The following is a 22,751-nucleotide window of genomic DNA, read 5'->3' on the forward strand; positions in this document are numbered from 1 at the left end:
CAGTCAACTCCTGGGGGCAGAAGCCCTACTTCCTCCAAAGGTATCTGGCTTAGTGCTGTGCCCCAGTGAAGGGATTCACTAGCCTTTGGAGAAACAGAAGGGGCACCGAGCTGTGAGTTCAAGAGATCTGAGTTTGGGTCTTGCCTCCAGGGAGGTATAGGGCTTTGGACAGCTCTGGGCCTCATTCTGCTCATCTGGCCAGGGATGGTATTTTCAAACTTCTTTAGTCGTGGAGTGTTTTCTTCAGAAGAAATCTCAAGAGAAACTCCAATCAATATGGCAGATAAAACCGGGTGTGTGGTGCCTACCTCCCCCACCTGCCCAGCCTCTTAGGGCCTCCCTAGGCTCCTAGGAACCGGGTCTGATGTTCTCCTGACATGGAGACCTCTTGACTCATTGTCTGCTTCGCTGATTTTCTTGAGGCTATTAGGCCAAGCTGCTCCTGGGAGCTGTGGGGACCACTCCCTGTGGTAGGCCCTGCACTTCTAGGTCTGGGAAGGCAGGCAGGATGGTGGGGTGACTCCTCTCAGGGGACCAATCATTAACCGGCTTTATCTTTGTGAACCACACGGGGGGGCCTGGATCATGGGCCAAGCTATTGGTCCAGGCTCAGAGGGTCCCTGAGGGAGGTGGGAAGGGTCACTTCTTGCTAAGAGGCAGGGGGCGCTTGGGTACCTGCCTCTTTTTTTCCGCCCTAGGATTTCCCTGAAGGAACCTACAGTGTAGCCAACTCAGTGACAACCTGGTGATGCAATGGCTCTGAAGAAAGGCTAAAGAAGGGCCCAGGCCACATATCCTCCAGCCCTAGTCATCTATGCAAGCACTGTGTGATTCCTTCCCTCTTTCCTCCCTTCTTTCCTTCTTCCCTCTCTTCTTTACCCCTTCCTCCCTCCCTTCCTTCCCTCCATCTTCCCTTTTGTTTTTGTTTTTAATTTTTTTTTTTTTTTTTAAGTTACAGAGAGATTGAGCATAAGCAGGGGGAGCAGCAGGCAGAGGGAGAATCAGGCGCCCTGCTGGGCAGGGAGCCCAATGTGGGACTGGATCCCAGGACCCTAGGATCATGACCTGAGCAGAAAGAAGGCAGACGCTTAACCCTTAACCTGCTGAGCCACCCAGGCATCCCTTGTTTTTGTTTTTGTTGTGTTTGTTTTTGTTTTTACAGAGGGATGGGATAAACCTATTTCTCTAATCCTTTCTGTTTGCCTTTATGGAGATGGTAGTGAGTTGGCATTCTCTTGAGAGTTTACTCACTCCTGGGGGCAGGGACAGAGAAAGGGAAGGGTAGTAACATGCATATGACACTGTCCACTAGAGCTTTGCTTGTATTCATAGCCTCCATTTATCTTCTCACAACTCTGGGTGGTAAAGCACCCCAACTCCTATTTTACAGATGAGGAAATCAAGGATCAGGCAAATGATGAGATTTGTCCAAGTCTCCTGCCTTGGAAGTGGTGAACCAAGATGGAGTCCAGCCTGTCCGGCTTTTGCTCACCGGGATGGGGCAGGGTAGCTGGTGAGGGCTTTTCACAATGAGGATTCACTAGGCCAGTGTCTTTTTATTTTTTATTTTTTTAAAGGTTTTTTATTTATTTGACAGAGATCACAAGTAGGCAGAGAGGCAGGCAGAGAGAGAGAGGGAAGCAGACTCCCCGCTGAGCAGGGAGCCCGATGCGGGACTCGATCCCAGACCCTGAGACCACGACCCGAGTCGAAGGCAGAGGCCCAACCCACTGAGCCACCCAGGTACCCTGCCAGTGTCTTTTTAAAAAGCACAGAGGTTCTGGTCCCCTAGGTAAGAGAGAAAGCTGTTCTGACCTGCTGGGATTTGAGGGATTCCCTGGAACCACATCTCCCCTCCCCCAATTGGTGCCAGGGCCCCTGTTTTCATCCATCTTTGAGTTAAGCATTGTCCTCTCCAGAAGCCTTTTGAAATACACAGACCCCCGGAAGATGTGACATTTCCTATCAGTGATCTCAGCTGGAGTGTTTGATGGAGGGTTACAGAGCCTTAAAGTTTAGGGGGTGTAACCTCCTGCTCTTATCTAGGAGGATTCTGAGGTCCAAAAAGGGGACTGACTTGGCCAAGGTCACATGGCATGCAGCAGTCTTGACTCCTCCTCCCCCGCAACCTCCCAGTGCTGTTTCCAGGTTTCCACTTGTCTGTGATGGACAGATGGGAGACCAGACCTCTGGGCACCTGTTGGGGGCTAGGGAGGGGACAAAGCTGAAGAAAACTTCTTTCTACTTTGTGCCCTGCTGCAGCTGAGTGGCCCTGTGCTTGTCACAGGCCGGTGTCCTCTGCCCTCTGCCTCTCTGCTTCCCTGCAGACAATAGTGGTGCTCACCGGCAAGCTGGACCTACATCTGGTGTCTGCTTGTTTGTTTAAATTCTCTGGCAGAGACACCCTGTCCCAGAGGGCGGGGAAACCCACGTGGGGCTCACCCCCTGAGGGAGTAGCATTGTCCCTGTGGGCTTTGACTGGGAATGTTTCTGTAGAAGCCCTAATCCCCCGTCCTGCCTAACCTCAGAGTCTCTATCACCCCCAGATGTGTGGTGGGCCTCAGAATCCTCCAGACCTTACTTCCCCTGCCTGTTTTTTAAAATCCCTTTCCATGCAGTGGGCAAAACCGCCTCTCTTCCCTCTATGCTCATGTGCCATCTCCTCTAGCAAACCTTCCTCTACCGCCAGCAATCATGTGCCCCCCCTCAGAGTTCCCATTTTCTGTTTACTGTTTGGTTCCTCTGGACAGAGAGCCCCTTCCACATTGTGGCAGCCCCCGGGCCGAGCCAACACAGGGCTCCTGGGCTGAGTTTAATACTTGCTTATGGTATAAACGTCCCGTGCTACCTCCTGCAGCAAACCCTTCTTGAGGCCCATCCCAGGCAGTCTGACTGCTCTGCCTTGGTACCCTCATAGCACCTTGGGCCTCTCTTTGGGCCGCTTTCCCACCTCACCTGTGGCTGTGTGTATACCTGTCCACGGGCGGCATTTTCACTCCTATCTTACAGACGAGGGGATCAGGGGGGTCAGAGAGGTTGAGTCACTTGCCCCAGGTCACTCAGCTAAAGAGTGGCAGCCAGGAATGCCACTTGGGTCCATTTGGATCCAAAGCCCCCATAGTGTTCACTGTCCTGTATCTCCTACAGCGTTGGCACGGTGCCTGGTGCCTGCTGGGCCTCGGGAAAGATCCACGGCTAGAACGAGGCTCAGCTCCCAGGCAGGGCCCAGATCTGAAGGGAGAATACAGCTCTAGGACCCTAACTACCACCTCTTCCCAGGACAGGGACTCCCTCCAAGACTGAGTGGGTGTGTGTGACCAGGGGCAGCAATGGGCAGGAGGGGGGTCAGACTTTGAGGGGTAGCCAAGACTGGGGGTGTCAAGAAGTGAGCATGTCTGGGGCTGTCAGGGAGAAGCAATCCAGGGAGACAGCTCGGCTTTAGGGGATTAAACAGAGGTCTGTAAGGGCCAGGCAGAGACTCAGCTGATAAAGGACTAGGGTTGGCTCCCCCAGACAGCGACCCTGCCCTGCCCTGCCCGTCTGCCCCTTCTCCTGCTTGTTCGCCATCCCTCTTCCCTCCCCTTTTCCTGCCGGGCTTCTCTGGGGGAGTCAGCCTCTAGTCTCATTGCCAATCAGCATCTTTGCCCATCATTATCCCAAGTCAAAGATCCAGATCCAGATGGGGACTGGAAGCTGGCAGGAGGAAAAAGAGGCCCTTCTTCCTTGAGGGAGAGACCGGGGGTGGGGGGCGGGAGGCGGGGAAGTGTTGGCACCAGAGAGAGACAGAGACAGAGTAGGGAGAGATAGACAAGCAGCCAGGGACAGCGAATTGAAGGGAGCCAACCCAATTCTCTCTCCACCAATTCAGTGAGGTTTGTACTCCTGCCTTCGCAGTGGATCAGATCTGTGTCCAGCTAGGTGCCTGGGGAGTCAGGGGACTGTGTGAGGAAGGAGATCATTCTTCTCCACGGCAAAACCGCCTGGAGAAATGCTAAGACAATGGCAAGAATGAGCCATTCTTTGGAGGGGCTCTGTCCCTTCCTCCATGGGTTTGGAGGTTAACCGCCCACACCCACACAGGCAAGGGCTTCCCTGAACATCCAAGTGATAGGTCATTAGGACAAGGTACAACTATTGCGCCTTGGGTCTGATACTACTTCCTTTGTCTGGGGCCATGGCTGGCTCCTGTCTACCTTTCCCGCTCCTTACCCCCCACCCCCACCTTCTCCCCACTTTCCCCTCACCTGGAACACCTTCCCCTTCCTTGGCTCCTGCAGAACTGCTTCCGAGCCCTAAGCTGAGGGGGCCCTGGTCCTGAGTCCTCTGAGTGGGGTTGAGGATGCCCTTGGAGGGGACCGTGACCCCTGTCCGGGGGATTAAGTCTGTGGGAGGAGAGGGTACTAGAGAGACACAATGTGGTCTTGTGATTGTTGATTGGTGTTCCTGATTCCACGTGCTTTTTGTCCCCTTTCTGGAAGACCCAGTTGTGTTGGGCTCTCAGTTTGATGACAATATGGGCATTGGCTGGGTGTTATCTGTCAGGATAGTGTATTGTTGGGAAAGCCGGTGACACCACACTGGGCGATAGTGTCCAGAAGCAACTATCCTCGGAGGAGTTGCCAACAGCTTGTCTCTGAAATGAGGGGTAGGAGTGGGGGCAGAGCAAGATGCTCCAAAGTCTCTCAGGCCAGGATGCAATTCTGCTCCCTCCTTCCCTTGGTTCTGGGCCAAGCACACAGAGGGGGTAGCTGAGTAGGTAGCCAAGACACACCTTACTTAACACCACCGGGGGGGATGTTTGGTTCAGGTTGGGGAAAGCCCTGGGGTTATAGAGGCAATGGACAGCCACCTTTCCTTGGAACCTCAACTTCAGGATCTTTTACTAAGATCTCCTCTTTTGGCCTCTTGGGGGTCAAGCAAGGCTGAGTTGAGGAGGGACGTGGTGGAGGGGGCCAGCGTGAGCTCCTGCTCCTGCTGCTGGGAGCCTCAGTCCTCGCTCTGCCTGCTCCAGGGCAGGGATGGGCGGGCCTTACCAAAGTACCCACATCTTGGGCTCTGGTGGTGCTACATGTGGACCAGTTTGGAAGGAGGAGGTTTAATGGCTTCCCTTCCATCTCCCATGCAGCAGCTTGGAGCATGGAGCCTAGGTAAGAAGGCTTGCCTGGGAGGAGGGCCCCCTGAGCCAGCAAATAAACATTTAGTAACTGGAAAAAGACCTTGTCCTTGCTGCTGGGGAGCTTGCCAGGTGGTACAGGCAGGACTGGAGGCACGGGTGATGCAAAGGGTAGAATGGGGTGGGGTGGGCTCTCATAGGAGCCTCAGGACGCCACTCCCGTGGAACTGGGCTCCTAAAGAGGTGACCTAGCACCCTCACCCAACCGCAGGACCATGTGCCGAGGCAAGGGGGTGGCTGAGTAACCTTCCTGGATCGTTTGGGTCAATTTGGGGGAAATTGCGGCATTCCCGCTCTTGGCCCAGACACCCACAGAGGCTACATCAGCCCTGGGCCAGGCCCTGGCTGGATCTGGATGAAAAATGAGACTGGTTGGTCCCTCTCTTCCCTCAGGTATCAGAGCCCCCTCTTTGTTCCCTGGGGGAACCTGGGAGCTGCTGGGTCAAAGCCCAACCAGGAATTTTTCCAGGCTGGTTCCTATATCCAAGGGTGGGGTGGGGGCCTCGGGGAGCACTTAGGGAAGACCAGGGGAGTTGGGGAAAAGGGGGCTTTGAAGGGAGCCAGTGTGGGGTGGGGGGAACTGGGGGAAAGAGGAGAGAGGCTCCCAGTCAGTAGAAGTGGGCAAGGGACACTGGGGGTCTAGAAGTCCTGAGGAGGAACCCCAATTCTGTTCAGAAGATGAGCTGAGAGGCTGGGCTGGGGCTGATAGAAAGAAGCTTTGGCCCCCAGCCTCCTGGGAGCTCTGGGCAGCTGGCCTACAGACGTTCCTTAGTGTTGGTGAGTAGGTTTGAATCATCACTCAGGCCCTGGCCTCCATCCGCCCCCACCAGCCCCCTGGCCTCAGTTCCCTGGCAACATCTGGGGGATGGGGGTAGAGCAGGAACAAGGGCTTCTGTCTGCCGGGCTGCCTCTCCCTTTGGGCTCTGCCAGACTCCACAGTGCATACGTGGGCTCCAACAGGTCCTCTTCCCTCTGGGCCACTGACTAACCCAGAACCACACGGCTTCCCATTTTCAGTCTTACAAACCTGGTGCCAAATAATTTCCCCCAAGGAAGCTTCCCTGGACACTTCCCAAAGGACCCCAGTCACCCCAGTCCTTTGGCTGTAGCTCACTCTGATGTCAGCAGGCCAGATAGGCACATTGTCCACACGGATACGTCATGCCTCCTGTGCCCAGCATCGGGCTCTCTGCACGTGGGTCGATACGAGTCCCAAACATGCCTCTGTTTGGGAGGTCAGAAATGGGATCGGGGTTAGTCTCCCCCCACCCTCTTCCCAGAGCCCATTCCCTCTTGAGCCAGAGCTGGGGGTGTGCAGGCAGTAGTCACTAGGGGGCGCTCGGCTACCACAGGGAAGCTGGGTGAACTTGGGAAAGCGGCGTCTGCGTGAGAGCGAGGACGCGTGTGTGTGTCAGTGTGAGTGTGTGTTGTGTGTGTGTGGGGGGCGGACTGAGAGTGCTGGAGTGGGGAGAAGGCCAGGGGTCACGCCAGTATTCCAATACATCTGTATGTCCTTCTCTCCACCCGTCCCTGTCCGACTCCCTGCCCGCCCAGAGCCCCCCTCCCTCCAATATTCCCAGTAAAGAAGGAATAGCTCCCTAGCCCTGTCCGCACATAACCTCACTTTCCTGTACCCTTCCCCCCAAAACGGCGCGGGCGTGTGTGTGTCTGGGCAAAGCGGGGCTGGGCAATTTTCAGGCTGTGGACCTAGGTGGGGGTCGAGCTTCCCCTTCACTGGCGGGGGTGGGGGGGGGCAGGCTTTGCTACACGTCCCCCGGGAAGGCCCGAGGGGCGTGCGGGGCAGTCGGAGAGGCGCAGACACTGGGCCTGACCCCGCCCCAGGGCGTGCCAAAGGCGGGGCTTAGCCTATTTTAAGCGGCCGCTAGTGGTAGGGAGCGCAGAGGCTTGGGGCAGCCGGGCTGCAAGGAGGCCGCGGCGCGGGGGGCGAGTGGAACCGGCGGCAGCGGCGCTGGGTCGCGAGGCGCAGCGGCGAGGCGGACGAACCGGCGGGGTCACCGGCCAGGGGTCTCCGCACTGGAATTTGATATTCATTTTTCCAGGGTTTACCCTCCTCCTTTTTTCTTCAGCAATTTAAAAATCCACATTCTTTCCCGTTTTAATTTATTTTTTGCTTCCCATTCCCCGCTAAAATCGGGCCGACCGTTTGGGGAGATCGCTCCTTTACTTCCCCCAATCACTTCGGATTTTGGAAACCTGCAGAGAGAAGAAAGAGGTAGCAAGAGCTCCAGAAGAGAAGTCGAGGAAGAGAGAGAGAGACGGGGTCAGAGAGCGCGCGCGGGCGAAGCGAGCAACGACAGGGACAGGGTCAAAGTGAGTGACCTGCTTTTGGGGGTGACCGCCAGAGCGCGGCGTGAGCCCTCCCCCTCGGGATCCCGCATCGGACCAGCAGCGCTGACGGACAGACAGACAGACACCGCCCCCCGCCCCAACTCCCACCTCCTCCCCGGCGGGCGGCCGAGGGTGGACGCGGCGACGAGCCGCGGGCAAGAGCCGGAGCCCGCGCCTGGAGGCGGGGTGGAGGGGGTCGGGGCTCGCGGCGTTGCAGTGAAACTTTTCGTCCAACTTCTGGGTTGTTCCCGCTCCGGAGGAGCCGTGGTCCGTGCCGGGGCAGCCGAGCCGAGCGGAACCGGGAGAAGTGCTAGTTCGGGCCGGGAGGAGCCGCAGTCGGAGGAGGGGGAGGAGGAAGAAGAAGAGAAGGAAGAGGAGAGGGGGCCGCGGTGGCGACTTGGAGCTCGGAAGCCGGGCTCATGGACGGGTGAGGCGGCTGTGTGCGCAGACAGTGCTCCAGCCGCGCGCGCGCCCCAGGCCCTGGCCCGGGCCTCGGCTTCAGGAGGAAGAGGAGACCGCCTAGGCGCCGAAGAGAGCGGGCCGCCCCGCAGCCCGAGCCGGAGAGGGAGCGCGAGCCGCGCCGGCTCCGGCCGGGCCTCCGAAACCATGAACTTTCTGCTCTCTTGGGTGCATTGGAGCCTTGCCTTGCTGCTCTACCTCCACCATGCCAAGGTAAGCGGCCGTGCCCACCAGGCGTCGCGGGCCGCTGCGAGCGCCTCTCCCGGCTGGGGACGTGCGTGCGAGCGCGCGCGTGGGGGCTCCGTACCCCACGCGGGTCCTTGGGCACTGGGCGCGTGGCTTCCCCCTCGATCCTCGTACATTTAGGGGGAGGGGGCGCGCGCTAGGTGGGAGGGCACCGGGATAGAATCTCACCGCCCACGCGGGCCCTGCCCACCCACCAGAGTCACCGCACGTACGATCTGGGCCGACCAGCGGAGGGCGGGAGCCAGAGGAGGAGGCCGAGGGGGCTGGGCTTGCGCTGCCGCGGGCAGCTGAAGTTTGCTCCTGGCCGCTGGTCCCGGACAAACTGGAAGTCCGGGCAGCGGGGGCGGGAGCCGGAGCCCAGTGGACAGGGGGGTGCCCGGACCTTGGACCGAGGGAGGGCAGAGAGCGTGGAGGGGGCAGGGCGCGGGCGAGAGAGAGGGGGCTTGCTGTCATTGGCGCTCGATCTCTTAGGCCCTCGCCACGAGTTTGAGAAAAGTTTCGGGGTGGATTGCCGAGGGGACCCCCGGTCTCCGCCGGGCCACCTGCGCGGAGGCACCCCCGCCCGTTCCCGCTCGCGTCCAGCTCGGTGCCCGCCCTCCCCCGCCCGGCCGGGCGCGCGCGGCGCGGAGCCGATTACATCAGCCCGGGCCTGGCCGGCCGCGTGTTCCCCGAGCCTCGGCGGCCCCGAGCGGGGAGACCCGGGCGGCGAGCGGCGCCCCTCCCCCCACCGGCCCTCCGCGGGAAGGTGACCTCTCGAGGTATCCCTAGCCGGGGGACGCGGAGAGCCACCCCATACGTCTTCTCCACTGTCCCCAGCCCCTAGCCCCTTCCTGTGCTGGGACGGATTTCTTGATGCCCTTTCCCCATTTCCTCCCTGACGTGGAGAGAAACCCCTGCCACCCTTCTATTTTTTACTCCCTTCTGCTGAGAAGACCCATGTAACCCCTCTCCGACCCCAGAGGCCAGGGACAGAATGATCGCTGTCAGAGGTCAGGTTGCAGGGGTCCACCCTGGTGCTTTGTCAGACTACCTAAAGTCCCCACTTGGTGACAGTCCGCTTTGCTTCCCTCCCCCACACTTCCGAGCCGTGCTTTAGCTTTTATGGGGGTGGCCTAAGGTAGGAATGAAAAGAGTGTCATACCACTTTACACTTTTTGGGAAAATGGGTTAAAATTTGCTGTAACATGGGCATTGTGGGACCAGCTTCCCCCCGCCCCCCACCCCTTTTGGAAGGAGCTCTTCCAGCCTTGCAAACACACTTTGTCCTGGTGAAATGGGGTGTCCAAGCAGGAGCAGGTGGTTTTTTGGAACTCTAAAACTTGCCCACCCAACTCGCTTCTCAGAACCACCTAAGGGGTCCTTGACACTTTTCCCTTACACCTTCCATCGGCCACAGAGTCTCCCCTTGGAGAGAGGCAGAGAGAAAGAAATGGGCTGGGGTCCCTGCTGCACCCTGGGTGCCTCAGACCCTGGCACAAAGGCCTTGGCTCCAGGCCTCCTAGTTGGGGGGGAGGGAGAGGGGGAGGAGTGGCGGCCTGGCCACAGTGTGACCTTCAGAGGCCCCCAGAGAAGGGCACCTGGCCCCTCCCTGCCCAGAACAGCCCCTCCCAGTGCCCCCTGGCCTTGGAGGGGGTTAAATTTCTGTCCCCCTTCCTCCTGGGGGCCCAGGAGGAGTGGAGGGCACAGGGAGAATGTGGGCAGAAGGAAACCAGGGGGTATCCCGGAGATGGGCCAGGAGCTAAGGTGGAGACCCTGGGGGTCCCTGAGGGAGCTGTTGTGGGAGGCTGCCCAGCTGGGATCCTGGAAACTGTTATCTGACCTTGCCCCTGGGGAAAGACTCGGAGATCCAGGGTGCACTGGGGGTGTGTGGGAAGGAGACAGTTTGTCAGTAGGGTCTGCAGTTCCACAGGCTGGTGTACGGCTCTGCTGCTTGGGATAAGTCCCCAAAGAAGGGCAGGTGGGGTGGGCAGCTGGTGAGAATCGGAGGCCCTCTGGAAGGGTGGGGAGAAGCCTTTGCCTTCTCAGAGCTGTCAGGTCCACATGGTTGGGCATGTTGACCTTCACAGCTTCTGGGGAGGGGAGGAATGATCTGGTGGGGGTAGGGAGGGATGGCTAGGGCTAGGGGAGGCCTCAAGGCTGGGTAGTGCAGGGGGCCCCCTAGGGGCTGGGCAGTGCTAAGGCATAAAGACTTGGCTGGTTGCATTGGAGGAAAAGTGCCGAGCTAGGTGAGAGGGACTCTGGACCCCAACCCCCCTCAGTCTGAGAGGGAGAAGAAACCAGGGAACAAGGTGGGAGTGTGAGGCTCTGGGCTTTGGAGGTACATTCTGACTGCCGGAGGTCTGTGTGCTGGGAGAAATGGGGCTCTGCCCTCCCCCAGGGTTTCCTCCCTGGTTTTCCCTTCTAGGCAACCTGTGGCTTTGCTGAATATACCTGAGGAGGTTTGCTGAAAACTCCGGAGAGCAGAGGAGTTTGGATGGGGGAGGGTGGTTGGCGCCCTTCGTTCCTCTGCACCCTCCTCCTTCCCCAGCACCAGCTCACCCTGGTATTTGTCATGTCAGCAGGAGAAGGTCACCATGTTGTTTTTCTCGCCCCCAGTCCTTCCTTCCTGCTCCATTCCAAATTTGTCCTCCTGTTTGACCTTACTACTTACCCGTGGCTTTGGACCAGGGAGTCAGGGGGGCTGAGAATATTCACTGAACTCAGCAGTGGGCCAGTGAGGGGCGGGGAGGGAAATGTGGGGAAGGGGTGGGGACCCAGGCAGCACAGCATTCTGGTATTTTCCTCCTGTGTTTCCAGTTCTCTGCCCTCCCCCATGCCCCCCATAGCGGGTGATTCTTTCTCTTCTGTCCGAACTGGAACTCAGTGGGACAGTGGGCATGCTCTCTGCTCTGGGGAGCCGGGCAGGTACCTTGTTCTTCTCAGAAGCCTCAGAGAAGCTAGAGGCTGCTGGTCAGGCATGTGGCTGGGCCTCTCCATCCCTGCTCATGCCCGTGCCTTGCTCTTTGTTTTGTCCTCAGTGGTCCCAGGCTGCACCCATGGCAGAAGGAGAGCACAAACCCCACGAAGGTGAGTCCCTCTGGCCCTTGGAGGGGTATCCCTCTCCCCGGGGGAGGGGTGGGGAGGCCCGATCCCTTTCTTTCAAGTCTGTGGCCATGGGACGGGGGAAGGGGTGTAGAAATGGGGATCAAGAAGGGAAGAGGGGAGCACCGTGAGAGTCACCCTTCATTTAGGAGGACTCTCTTTCCTACTCAGGTCTCTGTTAGAAATAGAACTTGCTGTCTTTTCCTTCTGGTCTTTCCAGTAAAATTGTATTTGGAGAGGGAGCAGTGAGCACAGGCCAGAAAGACAGTGTTCAAAGATCCCAGGTGTCACAGGAGGTGTCCCTTGTCCCACCTGCCCTGAGGGGAGGATGGATAGACTATGTCATGTCTCATCCAGCCCAGCCTTGTCATACCTGTGGGGTCTGCGTGGAGGGGGCTGTGCCCCTGGCTGTCCAGCAGATTGGCTGTGCATGAGCTGGAGGTCCAGAGGGCCCAACTTCCTGAGAACCCCCGCCCCCACAGCCTGTATTCCTTTGGGGGTGGAGAGAAGGCCCTGCCGTCTCCCTCTGCCCTTTGGGTGGGATAGGTTTGGGTGCTGTGAACTTCCCTCCTGGGCCAGCAGAGGGCTGGCTATAGCTCCCAGGTGCCCCGCCCCCTGCCCAACTAAGAGTCAGCCTGCCTTTTGTTCCTGTGGTTTGGAGTAGGGATCCTCCCATTTCTCTAGGGAAGCCCTTGGCTCTCCTCCCTCACTGAATGTAGCCTCTGCTCCAGCCTGGGGAGAGAATGCCTGATGCCACTCCCCCAACTCCCCACCTCTGAGGTGGGAAGGCCCCCCAGGTCTTCTTCCTGGCCAGTTCTCCAGCCCCAAACCCACTGTGGCCCAGGGTGGTGGCCAGGGGTGGTGTTGGCACTCCCTGGGCAGGGGTGATGCCCAGCTAGTTCCATCTCCCTCTTCACTCAGGAGCTCTTTCCTTGGCCCAGGGCCTGGCTTCCCAGCCACTCCACAGCCTGTGGCCCCCAGAGGCTCCTGGCTGCCAGTGGGCACCCACCCCCCATCAGCCTCCCGGTGGTCTCTGTGTTCTGGGAGAGGCAAGACAAATGGTCTTTGTTTCCTGGGGACAAGATTGTCTTCAAGAAGTAAGGAAAGGCAAGAAAGCTTGTTGTGGGAGTTGATGCATGTCCGTGGCCTGGGCAGAAGTTGGCCGGCTTTCTTTGGGGGTGGTGGCTGGGGTCTGAAGGGGATGGGTGAAGTTGCTCCCTCGACCTCTCTCCTGTGGCCCTTGAGGATTCCAGGGAGCTTTTCCAAGGAATCCCTAGTCTGTGACTTTTTACCCTCAGCTACCAGCTGCCACAGTCCAGAGCAGACCTTCCTGCTTTCTTCCTGTCCTGGTTGGGGCCACAAAGCCTGGGCCATCTCTGTTCCAAACCATGATGAAGTGTCAGGTCAAGATTTCTTTCTTCCTTTTTTTTTTTTTTTTCTAAGATTTTATTAATTTGTTTGACAGAGATCACAAGTAGGCAGAGAAGCAGACGGGGGGTGAGGTGGGGGAGAAGCTGGCTCCCCACCCAGCAGAGAGCCCAGTGCGAGGGCTCGATCCCAGGACCCTGGGATCATGACCTGAGCTGAAGGCAGAGGCTTAACCCACTGAACCACCAGGCACGCCTAGGTCAGGATTTCTTGATTAGTCATCTTCTTTGATATGGACTTGGCTTAGAAAAGGGCTTCTTCAGATCCCTGATCTCATCAGTACTCTTTCTGATGGTGCTTGACCTTAACCCTTTTGAGGTTGGAGGAGAATTCTGTGTCTGTTGTCTGCAGAGGGGTAGTAGATCTCAGACAGGGCCAGGGACTGGCTGGGAGCCCCTTCCTCCTCCCTTGCTATTTGCACACCTGTGGCCCTCCCCTCCCTGCCCTTCAGCTCCCCCAGTTCTCAACCTCCCTATTATATAGATAACACCCAGGTTCATCTTCCTTTACCCTCTGAAGGGATGAGGAGGCTCAGCCACAGTCCCTGGGGAAAGGCAGGCCAGGGGGTTGTGCTTCAGATGACTTGGGGGTAAGGTTCCAAGCCTTGAGTTATCTGGGCTGAGAAAGAGCACCTGTTCTCGGGGCTAGAAATGGGATACAAAACCCCACATTTTCAGTCTCAGTTTCAGTGTCTTTAAGGATCTGCCCAGTCCACTTACACAGATGTGCAGTCTGAGGGCCAGAGAGGGGAGGGACTGGCCCAAGGTCACACACCAAGTCATGGCCAGAGCCGGGACTTCTTCACAGCCTGGATGCCACTTCTTCCTCCCGTGTGGGGTAGCGGGGGGAGCATTTCAGGGAAAGGATTACTTTGTGGTAGTAGGGTGTGTGTGTGATGGAGAGTGACAGGCTGGGCCACAACTGGGAGCCATCATTCCAGGTCCTGAGTATATCTGTTCTCCAGGACCCCGCCCCTGTGGCCTAGAATTACCCCTTCACGCTCCAGTGCACCGCAGGCTCCATGGCCAGCCTGGGAAGCTGTCTTTACCCTGCTTTCCCTCCAGATCAGCTTCTAGAAGTGCTCTGCGGCTGCAACGGCAGCAGCACCGTTTTTTCCATGATGCAAGCAGTTTGCCCTCTGGGGCGGGCGGGGTTATCGGGGCTGGCTGGGCCTGCAGAGTGCCCACCGGCTGCCACCTGCTGATTCCAGGCAGGCCTGACCCCTGTGCTGATGCTCACTGCCTCCCCAGCCGGTGTCTGGGGAGGGGTCTGGCAGGTGGCAAAGTGCTCCCCCCACCATACTTCCGCATAATTTGTCCTGGGAAGGCTTTGATCAGAGCTGTTCGGAAGTGTGGGCCTGGGGCAAGTTCCTCAGCCCCTCCGAACCTCCAGGTCCCCCTTTGTAAAATGGGGTTTCTACTGGAACCTCATACTATTTGCCATGAAAACCAGGGATGACAGCACACAATGCCCACCTTATGATAAGTCCTCGTTCAGCGGTTGTTGGTATGGTGGTTCGTGTGGCAGAAGTTGTAGGGAAATGGGGAGTAGGTTTGCCAAGCTGGCTCTTCCTCCTTTCATGGAAAACTTAGATCACCCCTCCCCCCCCAACCCCGACAAGTATACCCGTCCTCAGACTGTGCCCTGGCGTCAAGGTTGACCCACGAATTGGCTTGGTGGTCATGGCGAGGCAGTGGGTCAGATACGGCAGACCATCTTCCTCAGAACCCGACAGCCTTGTGTGATCACTTTGGAATCATCAGTGCCCATGGTGGAAAGCTTAGGGAAGGATGTCAGGCACACAACTGGAGGGACTTCAGCTAGAGTGTGGGAAGGGCTGGTACCCCAGTAGGGGTACAGGAACCCCATGGGGTTGCCCTCTGAAGCTCGGGGGAGATAGGGGCCGGCCATCTCCTGTGTGACCAGCGGGGCTCACATGTCACCCCATCCCATGCAGTGGTGAAGTTCATGGATGTCTACCAGCGCAGCTACTGCCGTCCCATTGAGACCCTGGTGGACATCTTCCAGGAGTACCCTGACGAGATCGAGTACATCTTCAAGCCATCCTGCGTGCCCCTGATGCGGTGTGGGGGCTGTTGTAATGATGAGGGCCTGGAGTGCGTGCCCACTGAGGAGTTCAACATCACTATGCAGGTGGGCATCTGTGGGGAGTGGGGGTGGGGGTGGGACAGGGGGCAGGAGGCAGCAGGAGTTAGACTTTGGAACAGGTGCTCCCTGGCCTTTTCCTGGGCAGCTCTTGAGAGGAGAGCCAGACTTGCCTTGCTCAGCTCCTGTCCCTAAGTCAGTTACGGCAAGGTGTGGGGAGTCTTGCCCCTTTGCGTTAAAAGATGCCTGCATTTTCTGGTTTGGGGTTCCCCACAAGTCCCTGCTGCCTCCTCCTCCCCCCTGACCTTTGCCCCGGGCTCAGGAGGGGCTCATACCTGTGACAGGTACCCCTCTCCTCTTCTCTTGGAGGAAGAGGGCACCTCCTCCTTGGGGGCTCTGTTTGGGGTGCTGGATGAGCCTGGCGCATGGAGAGTGTTCAAAGGACATCGTTTGCTGCTGCCCAGGGACAGGGCACATCTCAGGCCGGACAGGGTGGGAGGGAGCTCTGAGACCCCAGGGAAGGTAGCTCTTGGGTAGCAACTAAGGGTCAGGGTGAGGCCTAGAGGGGCTAACAGGAGGGGAGGGGCGGGGACTGGCAAGAATCCAGGACTCACATTCCCAGCCTGGCCAACCCGTGCAGCCACGCCTGCCCCCAGGAAGAGCGGGGGCTCCTTGAGGTCAGCAGGGTCTGGGGAGTCAGGGGAGTGGGGGTGGGCCTGAGGCTCTTTCTGGTAGAGCCCCAGGTCCCTCCTCCCTCTGCCCCCACCCCTGCTCTGTAGAACCCCTTGGTGCTAAGTGGCAAGAGCCATGGGGTGTCCCATCTGGGTATGGCTGGCTGGGTCACTGACTCTGTGATCTGCTTCCTTTCCCTCTAGATTATGCGGATCAAACCTCATCAAGGCCAGCACATAGGGGAGATGAGTTTCCTACAGCACAGCAAATGTGAATGCAGGTGAGGACAGAGGCACGGGTTTGCTCGTTCAGCAGACAGTGGGAGGAGGGCTAAGCATGTTACACTTGTTAGCCGTTTCTCCATTGCAGCTGTGGAACCTTGGGCATTTTAATTTTACTCCATGGTGCCTCAGTCTCTACATCTGTCAAATGGGTACAACCATAGGATGTCTCTCATAATGTTGTTGGAAGGTTTGAGTTATGTAAAGGGATTAAAACTGCATTGATGTGTCATGAATAATATGTTACTACCTTTGTCAGCTTCACCGTCTGAATCCTTCTCTGTTTTGTTCTTTTCTTTTTCTCTGCCCACTGCAGACCAAAGAAAGATAGAGCAAGGCAAGAAAAGTAAGTGGCCATGACTTTAGCTCCTCTCCCTCTCCTTGGCCGGTTATCTTGGTTGGGGCTCTTGGCTTCCTCTCTCAGGGGGTCTGATGGCTTCACCGGGTCAGGGAGTTGGCCTCACAAAGACCTGTGGTGGCAGGAGGGGGTTGGAGCAAACGCGAGGATTATGGCTCTAGGATTAGGGGCAAAACCCCAGTCTGGAGCCTGGAGCTTCCTGTAGGAGAGACCACACATTCCAGGTCTCCGGGTCCTTCCTGGCCGGGACTTGCAGTTTTGGTGTGCTGGGGGGCCATGTGGACTCGGCTTCCCCGGCCTGCTCTAGTCTACCATCACGCACAGCGGGGAGAGGGAGCAGATAGCAAAGAGGCCAGCTTCTGTGTGTCAGAGGGGACGGCCTCTCACAGTGGTTGCTCTGGTGGTGTGATTGGACTTGGGGGCCGGCTGAGATGTTTTCTGGGTGATGCCCTGTAGGAGGAGGGTGGGTCAGAGCCACTCAGCCCTCCCTGGCCAGAGAGAAATGAGTTGACAGTTGGTCATTTTCTGAGTCTTCTAGTTGTTCTGTGTGGAGGGCTGGGTCAGGATGGAGCAGGGGGGCAAGTCTGGGGGCAGTGGGCCTTTGAGACCTGGTGAGCAAAGGGGACTAGCCTGCAGGGAAAGAGAATGAGAGAGAGCAACTGTGCCCTTTCCTCCCCTCCCTCACCATCCCGTCTGCCCCTAAAACTCTGGGGATTCCGAAACTCTGGGGCCTCAACCCCTTCCCTCTTCCCTGAGTCCCCAACTTCCAGGATTGCTGTTGCTCCCAGAGCAGTGATTGCGGAGACTAGGCTCAGAGAAAGAGAGAGAGAGAAAGAATGAGTGTGTATTTGTGTGTATAGATCTCCTGCCTTCCCAGTGCTTTCTTCTAGGGGAGCTGTTCTGCCCCTCTCCTCAGTCCCTTCCCCCTCATTTCTTCCCCCATGGCAGACACTCTGGGCACCCTCTGGCCTGGCAGGTGTGGAGAGTGCTGGTTCCCTTGAGGGGAACAGGCTTCAGCCTGCCCCCCCTTGCCCATTTCCCAAATGTCTGCTTTGCCCACAGGGAGAGTGGGGGGCTCGCCTGGGCTCGGAAGAGAGTCTGGTGAGATGGTGTAGCAGGCTTTGACAGGCTGGGGAGAGGACTTCCTGCCAAGTAACGCCCAGGCCCCTCCTCCCGTGCCTCCCTAACTCCCACCCCACCCTACCGCCTGCCTGGGGCTCTGAGGACACCCATCCCCGCCTCTCGGCCCAGGTTATAGCTGGGCAGGCTGGCGCCTTTCACGTGCCACCCCTGGGTCTGTGCCAGCTCCCAGGGTAGCTGCTCTCCCACACCAGGATCTGCGGAGGCAGGGCCCTGAGGGACCCCTTTGCTAGTGCACTTGGAAATGAAGGCAGAAGGTACCTGGCGCACAGCCTGGGCCCTGACTCCTACCCCCATCAAGTCAGGTCTCTCCAAACTCTGGTGTACCTTTTATAGCCCCCTGCCCGACCTTCAGGGTCAAACCTGCCCAGGGTTGCTGGCCCCAGAGCCTGCTGACAGGTCCTTGCCTGGGACCAGGAGCTGCCACGAGTATGCAGGCCTTTGGGTCCTGTGTCCTCTACCCAGCCTCTGCTCCCAAAACAGAGCATTGCTGGAGGCTGGACTGGCCTCCCCAGGGAGGCCAAAGGGAGAAGAAGGAGCCATTGCATGCCTGCTGCCCCAGTCTGCGTGTGCGTGTGCGTGTGTGTGTGCGCGCGCGTGTGCAGGCCCTTTCCTGGAGCCCGCTGGCCTCCGATGCCTTGTTCCAGGGAGTGCGTCCCAAACCCTGCCCTCCTTGTTGCTTCTTTTCCTTTCCCCTTCCCCCTTGCTCTCTCTTTGTCTGTCTCTGTTTTTTTATTTTCCAGAAAATCAATTCGAGGAAAGGGAAAGGGGCAAAAAAGAAAGCGCAAGAAATCCCGGTATAAACCCTGGAGCGTGTACGTGGTGCCTCCGCTGTCTCATTGCCTGGAGCCTCCCCGGCCCCCAGTCAGACTCCTGCCGGCGGGACCCCTAACCCTGCCCCCCCGGCCCCCCCCAGCTCTCCTCCGCCTCTCCCCGCAGTGGCTCTCTCTCACTCTCACTCCACTAATTGGCACCAGTGGCTAGACTTGGTGGTGGCGTGGCTGGTCCAGGGTTCGGATGGGTGGGCAGACGGGCAGAGTGGGCCCGGAGGATTCGGGGGGAGGGGGGAACTCTGGCTTGGCTGGGCACCGCCTTTCCCTCACCCACTGGGCACTGGTGGCGGGCCCATTTGGCACGGGTGCCAGGCACGGGTGCCTTCTCACTCAACTGGTTTCCACTGCTCTGGGCTTGCACACTTGTCTGGAAGCTGAGGGTGGTGGGGTGGGCAGACGTGGCGCAAGGAAGGGGCGCGAATGACACGAGGCAGCCTGTCGTCAGCTGAAGGAGAGGCCGGGTGGGGTCAGGCACTGCACGGCAGCCCATCCTCGTGGACCTGGGGCTTCTGGAGGGGAGCCCTGTAACGCGGCCAACCCACGGCACCCACGGGAACCTCCTTGTAGGTTTGGAGGCTCTTCCTCTGGGTTGGAGGCTGTGGTGGGCCCTTCGGCCACTGGTGGCCTGGCTGTGGATGCTGCCTCTAGGCTTGGCCTGCCATGGTGCCCTCCTTCAGCCTGCCTTTGGTGGAGGGGCCCGGGCCCGAGCCCTGGTACAGGGAAGGTGGCCCGGATTGCTGTCCCCAGCAGGTGAAGAGTCAAGGTGTGCTCTTTCTGGGGTGATAGCTGTTGGGGCCTTGTGGCCCAAGACTTGTATTTGTCCCCAGGGGATAGCACCCCCCTTACGGGGGCCCTCTCCTTGCACTCTCTGCCCATCTGTGCCTGCCTCTTCCTGCAGGCAGGCTTCCTAGCCAGTGCTGCCTCTTTTCGCTGCTCTCTCCGTCTTCCGCTGCAGCCCTTGGATCCTTCCAGGGCATGGAAGGGCAGGGGGACCAGTGAGCTGGGGGGTGGTGCAGCTGCGGACTGTTAGGGGGTGTTGCATGGTTTTTTGTTTTTTTTTTCTCTCTCTCTGCTGACGCTCTAGCTTAGATGTCTTTCCTTTTGCCTTTTTGCAGTCCCTGTGGGCCTTGCTCAGAGCGGAGAAAACATTTGTTTGTACAAGATCCGCAGACGTGTAAATGTTCCTGCAAAAACACAGACTCGCGTTGCAAGGCGAGGCAGCTTGAGTTAAACGAACGTACTTGCAGGTTGGTTCCCAGAGGGCGAGGGAGTCAGAGAGGGGCTTCACACAGAGATGGGGAGAGAGAGAGAGAGAGAGAGAGAGAGAGATGGTGCGCACACGCACCCAAGGGGGCCAGCTGCTTGCTCGGCTTCTAGCTGCCTGCCTGGTGACTGACTGCTGCCTTCTGTGCTCGAGAGGCCCCTGCAGGGGGTGGCAGGCGCTGGCCTGGCCTGGTGGGGCCTGTTCAGACATTGCTCTGGTTGCCTGAGGGGGTAGCCTGGTGTGGCTTCATGTGACGGTGTGGACGCAGGCTAAGTGTCGTGTCCTGTGGTCCCGCGGTGTCCTGTGGTGGCTGTTGGTCCTGATGTGGTTACTACTACCTTGCTACTAATACGGAGGGCCCTTCTTGGTCTGAGGGGGTGCTGCCATCCACAAATCGCAGAGGCTCTTGGGGGCCTTGCCACCACCCTCTGAAGTCTGTACTGCTGGGCTTCTCATCCCCTCAGTGTCCCTCATGGGGCAGGGGGTGAGGCCCTCTGAAACTGGGATCCTAGGAGAGTTAACCTGTAATACGTTCTTGTCACGGTGACAACCCCAAACAGCCCACATTAGTTCCGGATGCCTCCAGGATGGGCGGGTCGGGAGCGCCCCATGGGAGGGCCTGGCTTTTGTTCGCCGGGGGAACCTTCCAGACATCTGTAGCTCTGTCCTTGGACCACAGTGGGGACCTAGAAAGTGTCCAGCATGTAAGCAAATGCATGGCTGAGTTCAGGGGGTAAGGTCAGGAGCACAGAGCCGTGACAGGTTGGCTGGCAATCTTTCGAAGACTTTGGTGGTGTTTATACCAGTCTGGCTGTTGCTCCAAGGCTGGGAGGGCCAGCCCGAGTGTCACTCAGGGGGGCTTCTATGGGGATGCCTGCGCAGGGTTGGGGTCCACCCAGCCATTCCAGATGCTCCATTAACAAAGTCTTTGAAATGTGACTGCCTTCCCCACCCCCCGTGTTCCTGTCACTGTGGATGTTCATGGGGTACCGGGGATGAGGCCCTGGGGCTTTGGTGCAGCCTTCTCTCTGTCTTGGGGGTACATGAAGACAGGAAGTAAAAGTGAGTGCTAGCCTTGGGGCTCTGCCTAACTCTAGGGCCCAGTGAGGGGTCTCCACATGCCCTAGGGGCTTTGGGGAAAGTGAGGGCTTTATCATTTTAGGGTTTCTGTGGGGATTATTCTGCAGAGAGACTGTCTGGGATGGGGTGTGGGAAGTGACCTGGGGCTAATGGAAGTTATGCTAACCTCCAGTGACCTCCCCCATATGTGGGGGTTTCAGGACCCCAAGTCGGGGCTTAGGATGCCATTACCGGGCTCTGAGAAGGGCAGGGACTGCTCCAAACTCTCATAGTGGAGAAGGGCAAAGGCAATCAGTGCCAGGGGTCGTGGCCTGACATGAAAGCTCTCGGCATCTCCTCTGGGTGGGCAGGAGCAGTGCAGGAAATGATCACGTCTTCCCCAGTGTCAGTCACACAGCTGCCTGGTACCTGGTGCCCGCTGTGGCCAGTGTGCCGAAGAAATGAGGCCCAGAGGGAGGGCATGGTAAAGGGAGATGTGGCCCTCAAGCGCCTCGCCGGCGTCCCCTCCCTTTCAGCTGGCCCTAGCCCCGGTCAGGGTGCTTTCCCCACTGTCTCCCACCAGCCAGCCCCACAGAGGAGGCAGAGTCGAAGCACATCTCTCTGTGGGCACTCTTCGCTGACTAACTCAGCCTAACTCTGGTCACCATCAGCTCTTAAATGTCAAGGAGGGACTTTTGAGTGTGGATTCATTTGTTGCCTCTGATGACATGTCCCTGTGTCCTTGTGCTGTCTCAACTAGACTGTAAGCTCTAGAGGGCAGAGGGGTGCCCTGGACGCAGGGGCTGGCTTTCCCTTCACGCTGGGCTCCTCGAGGCAGCACCGTGCTTTGGCCGGGGACTCGGAGCTCCTGGGATAGGGAGGCTGCCTGCCTCACCACTGCGTCCCCACGGCCGGCCCTGACCCCAGCCTCTGTTTCCCATCTCCCGCAGATGTGACAAGCCCAGGCGGTGAGCTGGGCTGGAAGAAGGAGCCTCCCTCAGGGTTTCGGGAACCAGACCTCTCACCGGGAAAGCCTGATTCAGAACGCTACAGAAACCACGCCGCCACCACCACCACACCAACCATCGCCGTCACCAGAACAATCCTTAATCCAGAAACCTGACATGAAGGAAGAGGAGACTCTGCGCAGAGCACTTTGGGTCCGGAGGGCGCGACTCCGGCAGAAGCATTCCCGGGCAGGTGACCAAGCACGGTCCCTCTTGGAATTGGATCGCCATTTTATTTTCTTGCTGCTAAATCACCGAGCCCGGAAGATTAGAGAGTTTTATTTCTGGGATTCCTGTAGACACACCCACCCACATACATACATTTATATATATATATATAATATATATATATTATATATATATAAAAATAAATATATATATTTTATATATATAAAATATATATATTCTCTTTTTTTAAATTAACATTGCTAATGTTATTGGTGTCTTCACTGGATGTATTTGACTGCTGTGGACTTGAGTTGGGAGGAGAATGCCCCTACCCAGATCCCAACAGGGAAGAGGATGGGAGGGGAGACTCTGGCATGATCTTGCAGTCCTACTCTTAGGAAGGCCAGGGTCCCCTTCCCTGCCCGGGAACGTGCGTGGCCAGGGCACGGGGGCAACTTTGGCCTGCTTTTGGGAACACCGACAAACCCAGCCCTGGCCCCAAGCCTCTACCCCGAGTCAGATGGGCAGACAGCAGGTACAGGGATGAGGACACTGGTTCTGACCAGGAGTTTGGGGAGCCTCCGGACACTACTGTACTTTGGGGATCCTCTCCGCATGCTGCACAGGCATCTTGCCCCCAGGGGCACTGCCTGGAAGATTCAGGAGACTGGGCAACCTTCACCGGCTCTTCGCTTGCTCCCTAGAGGCCCAGGGCACTGCCCGCAGAAGTCTTGGCGAAAAGAAGAGAGACATTGGTGGGGGAAGGGTCTCCTGGCGGCAGCTTGTCCTCCAAAGGAGGGGACTCCTGCCTTGGCCTTCTCCTAGTTCCCCTTCCCTGGTGCAGCCCTGGAGGGCCTGATGTCCTCAGACCATTGAAACCACTAGTTCTGTCCCCCCAGGAGACCTGGCTGTGTGTGTGTGAGTGGTTCACCCCTCCCCTGTCCCCAGACCCCACCCTTCCCGCGGCACAGAGAGACAGGGCAGGATCCACGTGCCCACCACGGAGGCAGAGAAAGTGTTTTATATACGGTACTTATTTAATATTCCTTTTTAATTAGAAATTAAAACAGTTAATTTAATTAAAGAGTAGGGTTTTTTTTCAGTATTCTTGGTTAATATTTAATTTC

The 22,751-nt window shown here is 57.9% G+C and overlaps 1 protein-coding gene across 1 annotated transcript; it reads left to right on the top strand.

The window, feature by feature from the left end:
- The first annotated feature begins 6,334 nt into the window (after positions 1-6,334).
- VEGFA (vascular endothelial growth factor A) lies at positions 6,335-21,630 on the top strand. Its single transcript, XM_032341343.1, has 9 exons — positions 6,335-6,368; positions 7,050-8,194; positions 11,245-11,293; positions 14,694-14,890; positions 15,718-15,794; positions 16,112-16,141; positions 18,037-18,108; positions 19,242-19,373; positions 21,400-21,630. Exons 1-9 carry the CDS (start codon positions 6,335-6,337, stop codon positions 21,419-21,421), a joined length of 1,758 nt encoding a protein of 585 aa, XP_032197234.1. The 3' UTR covers positions 21,422-21,630.
- The last annotated feature ends 1,121 nt before the right edge of the window (positions 21,631-22,751 follow it).

This window comes from Mustela erminea, chromosome 4 (assembly GCF_009829155.1).
Source record: "Mustela erminea isolate mMusErm1 chromosome 4, mMusErm1.Pri, whole genome shotgun sequence".
In the NCBI taxonomy this organism is placed as follows: domain Eukaryota; kingdom Metazoa; phylum Chordata; class Mammalia; order Carnivora; family Mustelidae; genus Mustela; species Mustela erminea.

Bases quoted from the DNA above. Each gene is read 5' to 3' on its own strand.
- VEGFA (XM_032341343.1), top strand. From the start codon at position 6,335: ATGCCTCCTGTGCCCAGCATCGGGCTCTCTGCAC. The intron at 16,142-18,036 runs GTAAGTGGCCAT...TTTATTTTCCAG, and splicing joins GATAGAGCAAGGCAAGAAAA to AAAATCAATTCGAGGAAAGG. The intron at 18,109-19,241 runs GTACGTGGTGCC...GCCTTTTTGCAG, and splicing joins CGGTATAAACCCTGGAGCGT to TCCCTGTGGGCCTTGCTCAG.